This window comes from Dasypus novemcinctus, chromosome 9 (assembly GCF_030445035.2).
Source record: "Dasypus novemcinctus isolate mDasNov1 chromosome 9, mDasNov1.1.hap2, whole genome shotgun sequence".
Classification (NCBI taxonomy): domain Eukaryota; kingdom Metazoa; phylum Chordata; class Mammalia; order Cingulata; family Dasypodidae; genus Dasypus; species Dasypus novemcinctus.
This window is the reverse complement of record NC_080681.1, coordinates 68500554-68517116: the sequence shown is the minus strand read 5'-3', so window position 1 is coordinate 68517116 and position 16563 is coordinate 68500554. Positions and strand designations below refer to the sequence as shown.

Genomic DNA, 16563 nt, shown 5'->3' with positions numbered 1-16563 from the left:
TGTTCTTACAGCAAGCCATGCACTTTTACACCTGTGTGCAGCGATTCTCAAATTGTGGTCTCTAGCATCAGGTTCACCTGTGAACTTGTTAGAAATGCAAATTCTCAGGGCCCATCCCAGACCTACTGTCAGAAACACTGCAGATGGAGGATAGCTCGTCTGGTTTAAAAAACTCTCCAGGTGTTTCTGCTGCAAGCTGAAATTTGAGACCTAGGGTAGCCCTCTGCTGCATTGAAATCTTGGGACACTTTTGAGAGTGAAATAGATGGCTACTAATAATGCTGGTGGATAAATTGGGACTGTCTTGGGCAAATCAGGACAAGTGGTCACCCTGCTTTTACTTGTATGATTCCCACCCCCACTACCTTTCTTTTTCTTTTAAAACGGGGGGTTTCTAATGTGTTCTCAGACCAGCATTCCCAAACTTTCCTAAGCTAGGGTAGTTACTCTCACTTTGATTTCTCATAGCACATGTTGCACACCTCTGCTATTGTGAATGAATATATGCCTTATAATATAATTATCCCATTATGTTGTCATTATCTTGCTATGTATCTGTCATCTGTCTTGCTCTCTCATTAGGTCATTTTATCCAATATCTTTTTGTCACATTTTATTATTTTTAAAATTACATTATTAATAAATGCTTTTAAAATGAAATTCAAAGTGAAATGTTTAATTTTATATCTCCCTATTTCTACTTTCTAGAAGTAATCACTATAACTAAACTGTATCTTTCTGAACCTATTTCTCGTAACCTACACAAATAGTTTTTCTTATGAAAGTGAGAAATGATCTACATATTTTGAAACTTGTTTTTTATCTCCATTTAATTAATATTAGACAACTTTCCTGTGTTAAAAGAAAGGATTGACTTGTCAAAGCATACATGAATGAGAAATATTACCAACACTGATTCTTAAGATTCAGGAGCTATAGGTAGGAGCCAAGCACAGATAAGCATTCTTCCCTGGAGGGGCCCCTAGCCAGCAGAAGCAGATTTCAAAAAGTGTCCCTTTATTCCTAATTAGACATATTTTAAAAAATTAAAATAATTTATAACATGCTTAAAATACCAAGTTATATATGGATCGAAATTAAATTATAAATGTATTTCTGGTGCTTTTACTGCAGTTTTTATTTGTTCACAATAGAAAATTCAACATTAGGATGCTTTTTTTTCCCTCCATATTGACAGACAAGTTTTGAACAGTATCTGCAGAAACAGTTTTCTCAAAGGAAATCTTTTCTGTTTTGAGAATTCCCAGTTTTCTACTCTATTATAGTTAAATGAACAAATGTCTGAATGATTATCTCCTATTTTCCAGCCAACCATACCATCCATAAATCCATAAATTCTCAGATTATTTGCAAAAAGAAATCAAGACAGACCAGGTATATCCTGACATTTTAAAATGAGGGACTCTGTTTTAGTTTCCTAGTTGCTAAATAAATACCGTATAGTGGGCTATCTTGATTCATTTGGGCCACACTTGAACTGAACTAACCTCATCAGACAGTCCAGTTTACAAAGAATTCACACCAATAGGACTGGATTAAGATTAAAAACTTGTTTTTCTAGGGTGCCTAACTCTGAGCCACCTCACTGTTATCAAGTAAAACCTATTAGCATATTTGCCTGGAGGTCTCTTCTCTTGCTGGAAAGCTGGAGTGAGCCGCAAGGCTTTTTGTTAACCTTTTCCTTCCCATTCCCAGTCAGCCCTACTTTATTATATGAATGACTGATATTAATAGCTATAGATAGTTTGATTTTTCCAGGACTTTTGTTTTTAAAAGCAATGCTTTTAAAATATCCTTGTATACAAATGATTGTGCCCTTTGACAAATATTTCTTTAGAAGATATACTCAGGAGTAGTTATTCTGGGTAGAAGAGAATATATTGATAGATTGTGCTGAAATTGTCCTAAAAGCTTGTGCAAAGTTATGTTTCCCGTTTTTCAATAACATTAGGAGTACAGGCTGTTATTAATTTAAAAACAATACCATTTTGACAGTAAAAACAGAACTTGTTTTAGTTTACATTCCTCGATTTAGAGAGGATAAGGTGTTGATGACCACACTAATACTCTTATTAATGTTCTTGTGGGTCCTTTTGGGCTCTGCTTCTGTATCAAACCACTGCCATTGTCACTGCCCATCTGCTATTCATAGTTACCTGTCAGTGGGTACTTGTAAGAATACACAGTTGAGATGCTGGGCACACCGCGGGTACTGCTTTATTCAGCAATTTTCTTGGTAGTTTCCATTAAATACAGAGAACATCTGGGTGGAAGATTTAGATCTTTTATCAATGTTGATGGTATCCTTTATTGATTTTAATAGACTTTCTTGCTTATTGACCTTGAAATAGAAGGTAAATATCTCATCCAGCCTCTGTATCCTGATAGTATAAGAAAATTATGATTGTCTAATTCTCATGGTTCTTTGGTTCATTATAACATTATAACCTAAGTGTCGTTTAGATTATAGGAAAGGCATCTGGTAGTTGGTTTTTCTGGTTTTTTTTTTTTTTTTTTTTAAGATTACATTGCATTTTAGGCTACTTCGAGCAAATCACTGGAATTAAAGAACTTTATCCACTGAGATTACTGTGTTGGGTGGCATTCTTTTGGAGACTCATGTTTAGTAAGGGTCTGGAATCATTCATGCAGCTCAAAGATTTTTTTAAAAACCTTTTCTAAAATATTCTTGATTTTTAAATTTGGATATTCTTCCTTATCTTAGGATCCTTTTTAAAAATGAGTTTTATTAAATGTAATTTACTTACAACAAAATGAGCCCATTTAAAATATGTAATTCAGTAAATTTTGATAAATATATACATCCATGTAAATAGCACCCCAGTCAAAATACTGAACATTTCTCTTACCCCAGAAAGCTTCCTTGATCCCTTTCAAAGCTTCCTTTCCCACCCTGCCCCAGACAAACTGACCTCTAACATAGATCAGAGTTGCCAGTCGTTGGATTTCATATGAATGGAATTACATAAATTGTACCATTTTATTTTGGTCTGGTTTCTTTCCTTCAACATAATGTTTTTGAGATTCATCCAGGTTGTTCTTTTTATTTCTGAGTATTTCTCTATCTATATACTATAACTATTTTATTCCTTCATCTGTTATTAGACATTTTGACTTCTAGTATGGGGCTTTTATAAATAAAGCTGTTATTAACATACATGTACAGGTCTTTTTATGGGCAGGTGTTTTTATTTTCTTGGATAAGTATTTAGGAATGGAATTATGGGGTCATATGGTAAGTGTGTGAGTAAGTTTAGAAGAAACTGCCAGTTTTTCAAAATGTACCATTTTACATTCCTACTAGCAATGTATGGAATACTTTATATCCTCACCAAATGCTTGATATTATCTTTTTTTAAAATTTAATTTTAGCCATTTAAATGGGTGTGTAGTGGTATCTTATTGTGGTTTTAATTTGAGTTTCCCTGAGGGAGTCTTTTGATGAAGAATGTGCTTGAGGTTTTCTTTAATTTTTCTGTAGGACTATAGACATATGTATACTAATAGAAACTAATCTTTCATATTTTTAAACTTTTCTTTAGATTTCTTTAAATGTGATTGAAGCAAATAACTCAAAATGCCTGAAAATCCTGCTACAGGTATACTAGATATATAATTCTATCATTAAAGTGATTAATGGATGATTCAAGGAATATTAGATGGGATTTAACTTATACTCTGATTATCCCTCTTCAACCAAGATAAACTGCAGGTCCTGCAGGTTCTTGATCGCCTGAAAATGAAATTGCAGGAAAAGGGTGACACATCTCAGAATGAGAAGCTCTCTATGTTTTACGAGACACTAAGGAGTCCTCTCTTCAACCAGATACTCACACTTCAGCAGTCCATCAAGCAGCTAAAGGGGCAAGTAAGTTACCCATTGGATTTTTATGTACTGATTTATTTAACCCAGCAAAGGAAGAGAGGAGAAAGAAAGAGAGGGAGCTGGATGAAGTATCTCCAAATACTCGGAGTTCAGCAAAGAGAATGGATTGGGATTTGTGACCTGTGGCATGGATAGTTTTTAAATGTTGATTATAAAAAATTTTGTGCTTAGCTTTACAATATGGTTTTTGTACTTATTTAAATATGTAAAGCTCAGATGCTTTGAGAATTCTCAACATTTCCTTCAAAATTATAAAACAGTGCTTAGTTTAAATATATTTTTTCCTTGAAGTCTTTTTTCCTAACAAGAAGTAACCATGGCCTTGTAGCACGTTATTTGTAACTCTTGATACTTATCAAGTATTTGTTGTCTCACATTTTGGATATTCTGATTATAAAATCATTGGAAGAATTAGATCTGGTGTTTTAATATTCATTTGTGTTTCCTCCTCTATATATATCATACAATCTGGACTCTTGAAGACCCTAAGTACGTATTTGTTGAATTAAAGAAGACGAATACATAGCACCTCTATGTAGGACGAGATAAATCATTCTACATAGGGTGCTAAGTTATGGGGTCAGGAATGGTAAATTGGTTTTTAATTATCTATTCTGAAAACTGAGCTTTAATAGTAGCTCTCCTATAGATTTAATTTGGACAGAATTTTAAATGTGATTGGAGATAAAGTAGCAGAGTTGTTAATAGGTAAAAATTAACAAAATTTGAGGAAAAATGTTTTTTTGCTCATAAAAATGTCCCAAAATATTTAGTGAGTAACTTATTCAGAGCTAATTAAGGATTGAACTCTGCACATATACCTTTCTGTGTATTTCTTTCTTTAGACTAGAATTTAATACCATGATTTCAGCAGTCTTCATATTAAAGGTTAGCTTTCTGTATTCCCTGATCTGAACAAGTCTCATATTGCAACAGTGAATGCTGCTGGTAGCAATCGAAATTGAGAAAGATCAGTATAAATCTGTTGCCATTACAGTACTAACTGCCTCACCATAATGACAACCCTTTATGTTTGTATACTTTTATTTTTATATACATAATCATATTCTATCCATATAACTGTAAAATCCCAAGGTACGTTGATTTTTTTATGAGGTCCTGTTCCCCCCCCCCCTTTTTTTTTGAGGTACCGGGGCTGAGAATTGAACCTGGGAAGCCGGCACTCAACCACTGAGCCACATCGGCTCCCCTGAGTTGGTTTCTTGCTTTGTTTGCTTGTTTTTTGTTTTTTTGTTAGAAGGTACCAGGTACTGAATGTGGGACCTCCCATGTGGGAAGCAGGCACTCAACCAATTGAGCCACATCTGCTCCTACATTTGTTCTTTAAAGATTTTTTTTTTAAAATTTCTCCCCCTCCCTCCATTGTCTGCTCTCTATGTCCATTCACTGCTTGTATTCTCATTAGGCAGCTCTGGGAACTGATCCTGGGACCTTCTGGAGTGGGAGAGAGGCGATCATTCTCTTGTGCCACCTCAGCTCCCTGGTCTGCTGCGTCTCATTGTCTCTCCTCTGTGTCTCTTTTTGTTGCATCATCTTGCTGCATCTGATTTCTGTGTGAGCCAGCACTCCTGCACAGTGCTCCTGCGTGGGCCATCACTCCAGTGGGCCACCTCGCCACAGGGGCCAGCTTGCCTTCGCCAGGGGGCCCTGGGCATTGAACCCTGGACCTCCTATATGGTAGATGGGAGCCCAATTGCTTGAGCCACATCTACTTCCCCCACATTTGTTCTTTTTTTAGTTTTTAAATATTTATTTATTTCCCCCCTTCCCCTCCTCCCACCCTGCTGTTTTTGCTGTTTTGTCTTTTCTTCTCATTTTCTCTCCTCTAGGATGCACTGGGATTTGATCCTGGAGACCTCTGATGGGGAGAGAGGTTCCCTGTTAATTGCGCCACCTCAGTTCCTGGTTTCTGCTGTGTTTCACCTTGACTCTCCCCTTGTTTCTCTTTTGATGCGTCATCATCTTGCTGCATGACTCACTTGCGTGGGCACTGACTCACCACGCGTGCACTTGTGTGGGCACTGGCTCACCACATGGGCACTTGTGTGGGCTTGCCATGCAGGCACGTTTTATCTTCTTTTTCACCAGGAGGCCCCAGGGATTGAAGCCAGGTCCTCCCATATGATAGGTGGAAGCTCTATCACTTGAACCACATCTCCCTCCCACATTTGTTCTTTTTTTAGAGATTTTTTATTTTTTACTTATTTCTCTCCCCTTTCCCCCCCACCCTCCACCCCAGTTGTCTGCTCTCTATGTCCATTCGCTGTGTGTTCTTCTGTGTCCGCTTCTGTTCTTATCAACAGCACCAGGAATCTGTGTCTTTTTTTGTTGCATCATCTTGCCGAATCAGTTCTCTGTGTGTGTGGCTGCCACTCCTGGGCAGACTGAACTTTTTTTCATGCTGGGAGGCTCTCCTTATGGGGTGCACTCCTTGTGCATGGGGCTCCCCTACACGGGGGACACCCCTGTGTGGCATGGCACTCCTTGCTCTTGGTAGCACTGCATGTGAGCCAGCTCCACACAGGTCAAGGAGGCCCTGGGTTTGAAATGTGGACCTCCCATGTGGTAGGGAGATGCTCTATCTGTTGAGCCAGGTCTGCTTCCCCCGCATTTTTTTTTTTTAAAGTTTTATTTATTTTTCTCCCCTTCACACCCCCCCCCCCATTGTCTGCTCTCTGTGTCCATTCACTGTGTGTCTTCTATGTCTGCTTGCATTCTTATCATGCGGCACCGTGAAACTGTGCCTCTTTTCTGTTGCCTCATCCTGCTGCATCAGCTCTCTGTATGTTTGTGGCCCCATTCCTGGGCAGGCTGTGCTTTTTTCATGTGGGGCGGCTCTCCTTGTGGGGCTGACTCCTTGCGCATGGGGCATCCCTACACGGGGAACACTCCTGTGTGGCATGGCACTCCTTGCGTGTGGCAGCACTGCACATGGGCCAGCTCACCACATAGGTCAGGAGGCCCTGGGGATCGAACCCTGGGCCCTCCGTATGGTAGGCGGACACTCTATCAGTTGAGCCATGTCCGCTTTCCCATTTGTTCTTAATGTTACCTTTATTCTATTGTGTATTGGCAGTTGGATCAGCCAAATGATATTTAAAATATCAACTTCCTATTTTCCAGCTCCCATGCTCTCTTCTTTCTAATGTTTCACTGGCTTTGTGCATCTCTTGCTATGTAACCTGGGGAAGTTACTCAACCCCTGTGTGTCTCAGTTTCCATATTCACAGCATGGGATAATAATAGTATCTCATATGACTGATATAAGGATTCAATGAGATTATACACGTAAAAGCCTTGGCATAGTGCCTGACTTATTACAAGCTCTTATTAAATATTGCTACCGTTAATATTGTTATATACTACTTGCAGATGTTTTATGGCTTCCCACATGGAAATACGCATGTAAATGCAAAAGAGCTCATTGTCTTACATGTGTGTTTATATGTCTGGATGTATCTGTGTATGTGAAGTGTAGTGAGATATTTGTGTACATACTGCTAACTTGAGGTAGTGGTAGGAGTCAGGAAATAAGAACAAATTTTAAGCTGTGACATTTTGTGTAATACTAAAAAAATACATTTTCTAGCATATAAACACACAGATTTATGCATTTTTACCTTGTTTCTTCTACATGTATGTATTTAATAAGCAAATTGCTCATGTAATGGTCAAAATATAGTATTTAATAAATAGAAATAATTTGCTTTTCTTATAGGTTTCTATTGATGATTCTCTTTTGTTTTTCCCTCCAACAGCTCAGCCATATACCTTCAGATTGTTCGGCCAACTTTGATTTTTCTAGGAAAGGTTTATTGGTATTTACGGATGGTTCCATTACTAAGGGGAATACCCACCGACCCTCTAATAACTTGGCTGTACCTGGGTTATTTCCTTGGGCTCCTAAGTTGGGAAATGAAGATTTTAACTCAGTCATTCATCAGATGGCACAGGTAAAGTTGTATTTTGTTATAGGAATATTTAGCTTTATTTTTCCTGCGATAGGTTAAAACTAAATGTATACTCTTTTGCCTTAAAAATGTGTTATTGTGTATTTTGTTTGCTTATGTTTTTATATTGTTACGAGGAATTGATACCATTTCTAAAATGTGTGTTAGAAATTTATTGATGTAAAATTACATGAGTAAAGTATCCATGTGCATGGAGAGGAGAACTTTTAAACAATAATTTCAGTTTGACACATTTCTACACTTGTAAGGAAAGAAATTCTTATTGCTTTGGATCATAGTAGGGAAATTATATGTAATACCTCTAACAGAAGTAATAAAATGCTGTCAAAGCTGTTTTTAATTTTATATCAAAACAAAATTAATGAGAATTACAACTAATTTATAATTTGGAAAACCTAGAGAGAGGTTTGAGAGGTTGTTTCAATTTCATCCCTCATACCTCTTAAAAATTAAATAATAGACAATTGAATTTTGTGGTAAATTAGTTTGGTGTTTGCTCATCTCACTTTCTAATAAGTGCCTTTAAAAATGAAATTTGAGTTTGAAAGTTAAAAAGAGTCTGATAGAGCCACAATAGTTATATAATATTCTTTACATAATTTCTTTTTAGGCTTTATAGCTCAATCCCTTTCATTTGGCTCTCTTAATAGTTACTTTTATCTGATGAAGTTCTCATAATATAAATGCATTTATTAACTAAACAAAGTACCTGGAAATCACAGGTAAAACTGTAATGAATGTTGGCCTTTTCCATGGTCTTTTGTATTGACCTAATAAAAAGGAATATTAATTCATCACAATAAAATTAAAAACAGAATACCAAGATGTGCAGCTAATTCTGACATAAGGTCAGCATATATTTGCCATACTTAATTTGCTTTCCTCATTTAAAAAAATATATTTTGTATCAAAGAATTTAGGGAAATTCAGTGTAAAAAATAATTTAGATTATACTATGGGAAAGGGCATTTTTTTCAGGAGTTTCATCCTGCTTGAGATTCTCAGAATGTGAATGAAGTGTGAAAATACCTCTCTCTATTAGTCAGGGTTCTCTAGTGAAACAGAACAAACAGGAGATGTCTATAAATATTATGAGATTCTTATAAGAATTGTCTCTTGTGATTATGGGGTTGGGTTAGTACAAATTCCATAGGGCAGGCTGCAAGCCAGGAACTACAATGAGCATTTTCCATGAATTGCCCAGGAGAAGCTAGCCGCTTGAAGTAGAAATAGAAATTCTTTCCACTGACTGCTAAGATCACCATTTCTCCTTTTTAAAGCCTTGAAGTGTTTGGTCAAGACTTCTCTCATTGTTGAAACCTATCTCCTTAATTGATTGTAGATGTAAACAATGTAATCAGCCATAGGTATAATTAATTTACTGGTGATTTAAGTCGACAAAATATCCTCACAGTACAGTCAGATGAGTGCTTGCTTGGCCAAACAACTGGACACCATAACCTGGCCAAGTTGATGCAAGAACTTAACTGTCATGCTGAGTTTGTAGAACACTGCACATTCTCTTAGGTTCTACTGAAAATCAAGTAAGAGAATTTTCAGAAATAATTTATTACTGAAACACTGAGATAGATTGGTTTTATAGAGATAACTTAGAGAAGCTCTTTTTGTGCTAGGCAATTTTACTTCTGTGGAAAGTGTATATTGGGTATATTGACTTTTTTTTTTTTAAATCCCCTTATTTAGGGAAGGCAAATTGAATATATAAATATAGAACGGCACTCGGCTGGAGGCCTTGGATTCAGTGTGGTGGCTCTTAGAAGTCAAAATCTGGGAGAAGTTGATATCTTCGTGAAGGAAGTACAGCCAGGGAGTGTAGCAGACAGGTGAGGAAGATGTTCATTTTGCTTTTTGCTTATTTTTTTCTGACAATTCTAAAAACGTTATTGTAAAGTAAATAAGAAACTAGTAATAAACAATAGCAGTAACACTTAAGCTCTTTCTGTGCATTCATCAGGTGTTTTGCGGATATTCTTATATTTGTGCAGCAGTTCAGCTAAATGGTTATAGATTAGAAAGCAGAGGCTCAGAAAGGTTTGGGGCCTTACAGATAGTCACCCTTTTATTAATGCTGAAACGATGATACAATTCCAAGGCTGTCTGTAGAGCTAGTGTTCTTTCCACTCCATTATACTCACTTGCAGTTGAATATGATATTTTAGCTGTGGTCTGATTGGTATGATAAGAACACTGAAATTCTCATCTACATACTATATTACTTATTAAACTTAAGATTAAAACAACTTTTTTGATGATCATGTCACACTATTGATTTATATAGCTTTTTAAAAAAAATCAATTAAAAGGACTCTCAAGACTCTGTCATCCTCATACTGCATTTGTGACTTGGTTTTATTTATTTATTTTTTATTTATTTATTAATTTTAAAAAGATTTATTTATTTATTTATTTCTCTCCCCTCCCTCCCCACCCCGGTTGTCTGTTCTCTGTGTCCATTGGCTTCCTGTTCTTCTTTGTCCGCTTCTGTTGTCAGCGGCATGGGAATCCGTGTCTCTTTTTGTTGCGTCATCTTGTTGTGTCAGCTCTCCATGTGGGCGGTGCCATTCTTAGGCAGGCTGCACATTCTTTCGCACTGGGCGGCTCTCCTTACGGGGCACACTCCTTGCGCGTGGGGCTCCCCTACGCCGGGGACACCCCTGCGTGGCAGGGCACTCCTTGCGCGCATCAGCACTGCGCATGGGCCAGCTCCACATGGGTCAAGGGCGCCCAGGGTTTGAACCGCGGACCTCCCATGTGGTAGACAGATGCCCTAACCACTAGGCCAAGTCTGTTTCCCTGGTTTTATTTTAAATGGGTGTGTCAAGTCTTATGTTTTGTGTCCATTTGATTTCAGGTCTGTGGTTTTTATTCATTTAAACAAACACTCCATTCAGTACATTACTACTGCCTGTTAGAATTATAGCAACAGTTTCAGTATTCTATTATAAAAATTTTTTCTGTCAAATTATATTTTCAAATTCACATTCTTTATTTATGGGAAAATTTGGAGTCTCCTCAACTCAAAATTCAGAGCTAATTAATTTCCATCTAATGGGTGTGTATAGCTAGGGCGACCATATACAAACTGTGACAGTTTTGGGAGTAAAAGGGAGGTGATATTAGTAATTACACTGAGACACTAGGACTATTCTGGCAAGCGTATACAATCCTGGATAAATCTGGACTTACAATCAGCTTAACATTAGCCTACTTAAGGGTATTAAGTCCCTTGACAAAAAACCTATTTAACTTTGGTCCACCTTTTTTTTTTAACTCTTAAAAATCATTATTAAGATATAATTCACATAATGTAAACTTCATCGTTTTAAACTGTATAGTTCAGTGTTTTATAGCGTATTAACAGTGTTGTGTGACCATCTCCACTTTCTAATTCCAGAACAGTTCACTCACCCAAAAAGAAACTTCAGAACTGTTAGCCTTCCCAACTCCTTCTAATGACCATTCCCTGCCAACCACTAGTCTGCTTTCTGTCCCTATGGCCCAACTTTTAATACGGAGCCTTTTCTTTAAATGATACCTATTAACTTCTTACCTGGGAAATACGATATGATCTATTTATTATCCTTCCCGGCTTTGTAGTATCTGTAACTTTAATGTTTTCATACGTTAACACTATTGATAAGAAGTTGAACAGCAGATTGATGTTCCAGTACTGTATCCTTTAGGCATTTCTGTCTCTAATCTTTATAGTTGCCCCTGCATTTAGCACTTAATTCTCCATTATTTTTTTTTATGAAGTTTTTTTTTTAAATTTTTTTAAATTTTTTAAAGATTTATTTATTTATTATTTATTTAATTCCCCTCCCCTCCCCCGGTTGTCTGTTTTCTGTGTCTTTTTGCTGCGTCTTGTTTCTTTGTCCGCTTCTGTTGTCGTCAGCGGCACGGGAAGTATGGGCGGCGCCATTCCTCGGCAGGCTGCTCCCTCCTTCGCGCTGGGCGGCTCTCCTTATGGGTGCACTCCTTGCGCATAATTCTCCATTGTTTTATCAGGTTATCCTGAAGAACCTAGTCACATCCTCTGTTGACATGTTGCTATGCCAAATGTCTGTAGTATTTTCCAGATCTACCATATATGAAATTGAATACATGCAACCTCTGATTCTCAAGGATATAGAGATAGAACCAACACCTATGAGACATGGATATTTGGGCTGGGAATCTTTTATTAGAGGGGAATACTCACAGTTTCACAAGGCAAAGAAGTCCTATAGACTGGGTTTGAATGTTGGTTTTCTCTCTAGCTTTGTGACCTTGGTCAAATTACTAATTCTGTGAAGTCTTAGTCTCTTGTTCTGTAAAATGGCAATGCTATGGTGAGATGCAGATAAAATACTATGAATGATTACATAGTGTAGTGCCCAATCCATAATAAATGTTCAATATATATTTTACTAGTATTTTTACTCTACTGGCAACATACAAAGTAGCATGATATATACCATATACAAATATATATTTAAAAAATCTTTTGGTAACATATATGTAACATGAAATTTACCATTTTAACCATTTTTAAGTGTGCAATTCAGTGGCGTTGATTATATTTACAATGTTGTGTCACCATCACTACCATCCATTACCAAAATTTTTTCATCACCCCAAACTGTAACTATGTATCCATTAAGTAATAACTCTCCATTCATTCCTCCTTGCCCCCAACTCCTGGTAACTTCTACTCTACTTTCTCTCTCTATGAATTTGCTTATTCTAGAGATTTCATGTAAGTGGAATCATACAATATTTGTCCTTTTCTGTCTGGCTCATTTAATTTAGCATAATGTTTTCATTTACTATAGTATTCCATTACATGGATATACCACAGTTTGTTTATCCATTCATCTTGAAAAAAATCTTGGGTTGTTTTTACCTTTTGGCTATTGTGAATAATGCTGCTGTGATATTTAATACATAGATATATATTTTCTTTTTAAAACAATTTATTGAATTTAAAGCTATTATTATGCATGTTCATTCATGTATGAACATGCATAAACAATAAGTGTATGGTAAAAATTGTGAACTTACAAACAAACATGTATAACATCGTACAAGGCTCACATACTTCACCCCACTACAGCTTGTGTTGTTGTGAAACATTTGCAACAAATTATGAAAGAGCAACATCAAAGTATTACTACTGATTATAGTCCTTTATCTTAAATTTCGTATATTCCCCCCAACCCACCCTATTATTATTATTTTTTTACTATAATAAACTTTATTTTTAAAGAGGTTTTAGATTACAGAAAAGTTACTTTGAAATTATGAGGGATTCCTGTGTGCCCCCCTCCCTCTCCCACATCATCCCCTATTTTTTAAAAAGGTGACAGTATACTTTATTATGATGTATCTGTAAAATCTGCTCATTAAAAAAAAAAGCATATTAAAAAAAATGACTCACTTGTGGTAAGGACTAACCTACCTATCGTGATAATCTAAAAAATAAAACCATCATTGTGATATTTATCATTACTTCACACATCTAACAAATACTGAAGGAGGCAACTACCATTGTTATAACTTCTTTAAAGCCAAAAACTTAAGCACAAAATCAGAATTAAGAGAAACTTCAGAATTTTAATATTTGCATGCATTTTCAGCTAAAGTTTCAAATATTCCACATATTAAAAAAACACAACTTTGAATCAAAATCAATATTAAAAATATTTAAGCCTTGTGACAAATTTACTCTACAGAAGCAAGGAAAACAGAGTGAATAGTAAGAGCAGTATATTTGTAGGAGAGAAAGCAATCACTTATTTCCTTTATCATAAAACAAAAGTCAATGAGTCAACATTTTAATAATACTGATCAAGTTACTTTCTATTCCAGAATTTGCTTTTCAAATTTGTTCATAAAACATACAATTTATCTAAACTACACAACCAGTGGCATTTGGTGTAATCACTGCATTGTGCATTCACCAATTCAATCAGTATAAGAGCATTTTCATTACACAAAAAAACCCCACACACACAAAAAACAAAAAACCAAACATCATCATACCCATATGTTAGTGCTATTAATTATAAATCGTATGATATACTTTCACCATTTCATTAGTTTCCAAACATTTACGAACAAATTTTTACCAATTCTGCACGAATTAAACCTCAGCTTTCCTTTCTCTAAACACATTCTTTTCTCTGGTGACTTATATTGTAGCTATTGACTCCATGAGTTTGTTCATTTTATTTACTTCATAATAGCAAAGTCATACAATATTGTCCTTTTGTGTCTGGATTGCTTCACTCAATGTAGTGTCCTCCAGGTTCACACATATTGTTATATACTTTATTACTTTGTTTCGTCTTACAGCTGCATAGTCCATTGTGAGTATATACCAGTTTATTTATCCGTTCCTCAGTTGATGGACACCTGAGTTGTTTCCATCTTTTGGCAATTGTGAATAATGCCACTGTGAACATCAGTGTGCAAATGTCTCTGTTCTCAGTTCTTCTGGGTATACACCTAGTAGTGGAATTGCCAGATCACATAGATCTATATCTGACCTTCTTAGAAACTCCTAAGCAGACAAAGTGTCTATACTGTTCTACATCCCACCAGTAGTGAATAAGCATTCCTATCTCTCCACATCCTCGCCAACACTTGTAGTTTTCTGTTTTGTTAATAGTGGCCATTCTAATAGGTATGAAATTATATCACATTAAAGCTTTGATTTGTATTCCCCTAATAGCCAGTAATGCTGGGCATTTTCTCATGTTTTCCACCATTTGTATTTCTTCTTTAGAAAACTATTGATTCAGGTCTTTTGCCCATTTTTAATTGGGTTCTTTGTCATTTTATTGTTGAGTTGTAAGATCTCTTTATATATCATGGATATTAGAACCTTGTGGGATGTGTGATTTCCAAATATTTTCTCTGATTGAATAGGCTGCCTTTTTACCCTCTTCACAGAGATCTTTGGGAAGCGTATTTGGCTCAACTGGTAGAGCATCTGCTTACCATATGGGAGGTCCAGGGTTCAAACCCAGGGCGTCCTGACCCGTGTGGTGAGCCGGCCCAGGTGCAGTGCTGATGCACGCAGGAGTGCCCTGCTATACAGGGATGTCCCCCGCGTAGGGGAGCCCCACTTGCAATGAGTGCACCCTGTAAGGAGAGCTCCCCTGTGCAAAAAAAGCACAGCCTGCCCAGGAATGGCGCCGTACACATGGACGCAGCAAGATGACACAACAAAAAGAGACACAGATTCCTGGTGCCACTGACAAGAATGCAGGCAGACACAGAAGAACACACAGCAAATGGACATAGAGAACAGACAACAGAGGTGGGGGGCGGGAAGGGGAGAGAAATTTAAAAAAAATCTTAAAAAAAGATCTTTGAAGTGCAGAAGTGTTTAATTTTGAGGAGGTCCCATTTATCTATTTTTCTCTTCTGTTGCTTGTGCTTTGGGTATGAGATTTAAGAGATTAAAAGGTCTTATAGGTATTTCCCTATGTTATCTTCTAGGAGTTCTGTGATTCTGCCTTTTATGTTTAGGTCTTTGATCCATTTTGAGTTGATTCTTGTGTAGGGGGTGAGATAGTCATCCTTTTTCATTCTTTTGGTTATGGATATCCAGTTCTCTCAGTAACATTTGTTGAGGAGACTGTTCTATCCTAGTAACTTGGATTTGGAAGACTTGTCAAAAATCAGTTGACCTTAGATGTGAGGGTCTATTTCAGAGCTCTCAGTTAGATTCCATTGATCAAATGTGTCTGTCTTTACATCAATACCATGCTGTTTTGACCTCTGTAGCTTTGTAATATGCTTCAAATTCAGGAAGCGTGAGTCCTCTGAACTCGCTCTTTCCCCACCCCCCCCTGCAGTTTTTGCTGTCTTTGTCCATTTGCTGTGTGATCTTCTGTGTCTGTTTCTCTTTTTTTTTTTTTTTTTTTTTTTTTTTTGAGTTAGGCCAGTAATTTATTCAGGTAGAGAGGGAAAAGAAATGGGAGAAAATAACAGAACAGGGGTCCCAGATAGAGAGGAAGGGGATGAAAAGGGATAAAGAGAGCTGATTTACCAGCTACAATTCCCCACTACAGATTATAAATTCCCAGGTTTACTTGCATGGCCACATGGAAGAGTTAAAAATCGTGACAGAAGGCAGGACAGACCCTCAGGCAGAAGAGCAGGACGAGAGTGTCCTGTTTCTCTTTTTGTCTTCTCTTTTCATTTTCTCCTCTAGGGTTCACTGGAATTTGATCCTGGGGACCTCCTGTGTAGAGAGAGGTTCCCTGTCACTTGTGCCACCCCAGTTCCTGGTTTCTGTTGCATCTCTCCTTGACTCTACCCTTCATCTCTTTTTGTTGCGGCATCATCTTGCTGCTTGGCTTGCTGCATGGGCACTGGCTTGCCTTCAACAGGAGGCCCCAGGGATAGAACCTGGGTCCTCCCATGTGGTAGATGGAAACACAATCACTTGAGCCACATTTGCTTCCCAGCTTCGCTCTTCTTTTTAAAGATGATTTTGGCTATTCATGGCCCCTTTCCCTTCCAAATAAATTTGGTAATTGACTTTTCTACTTTTGTAGAGTAGACAATTGGGATTTTGATTGGGATTGTATTGAATCTATAAATTAGTTTGTGTAGAATTGACATCTT

At 36.9% G+C, this 16563-nt stretch overlaps 1 protein-coding gene across 11 annotated transcripts in view; it reads left to right on the top strand.

Annotated features, from left to right (window-relative positions):
- PATJ (PATJ crumbs cell polarity complex component) overlaps positions 1–16563 on the top strand; it is a 435722-nt gene that overhangs the window by 15399 nt on the left and 403760 nt on the right. For all 11 annotated transcript variants that reach the window (XM_071217421.1, XM_071217419.1, XM_012519032.3 and 8 more), the window contains exons 2-5: positions 3585–3641; positions 3744–3910; positions 7708–7902; positions 9625–9764. In XM_071217421.1, the coding sequence (XP_071073522.1) occupies positions 3620–3641; positions 3744–3910; positions 7708–7902; positions 9625–9764 (524 nt within the window). In that variant the 5' untranslated portion in view covers positions 3585–3619. The remainder of the gene's footprint in view (positions 1–3584; positions 3642–3743; positions 3911–7707; positions 7903–9624; positions 9765–16563) is intronic.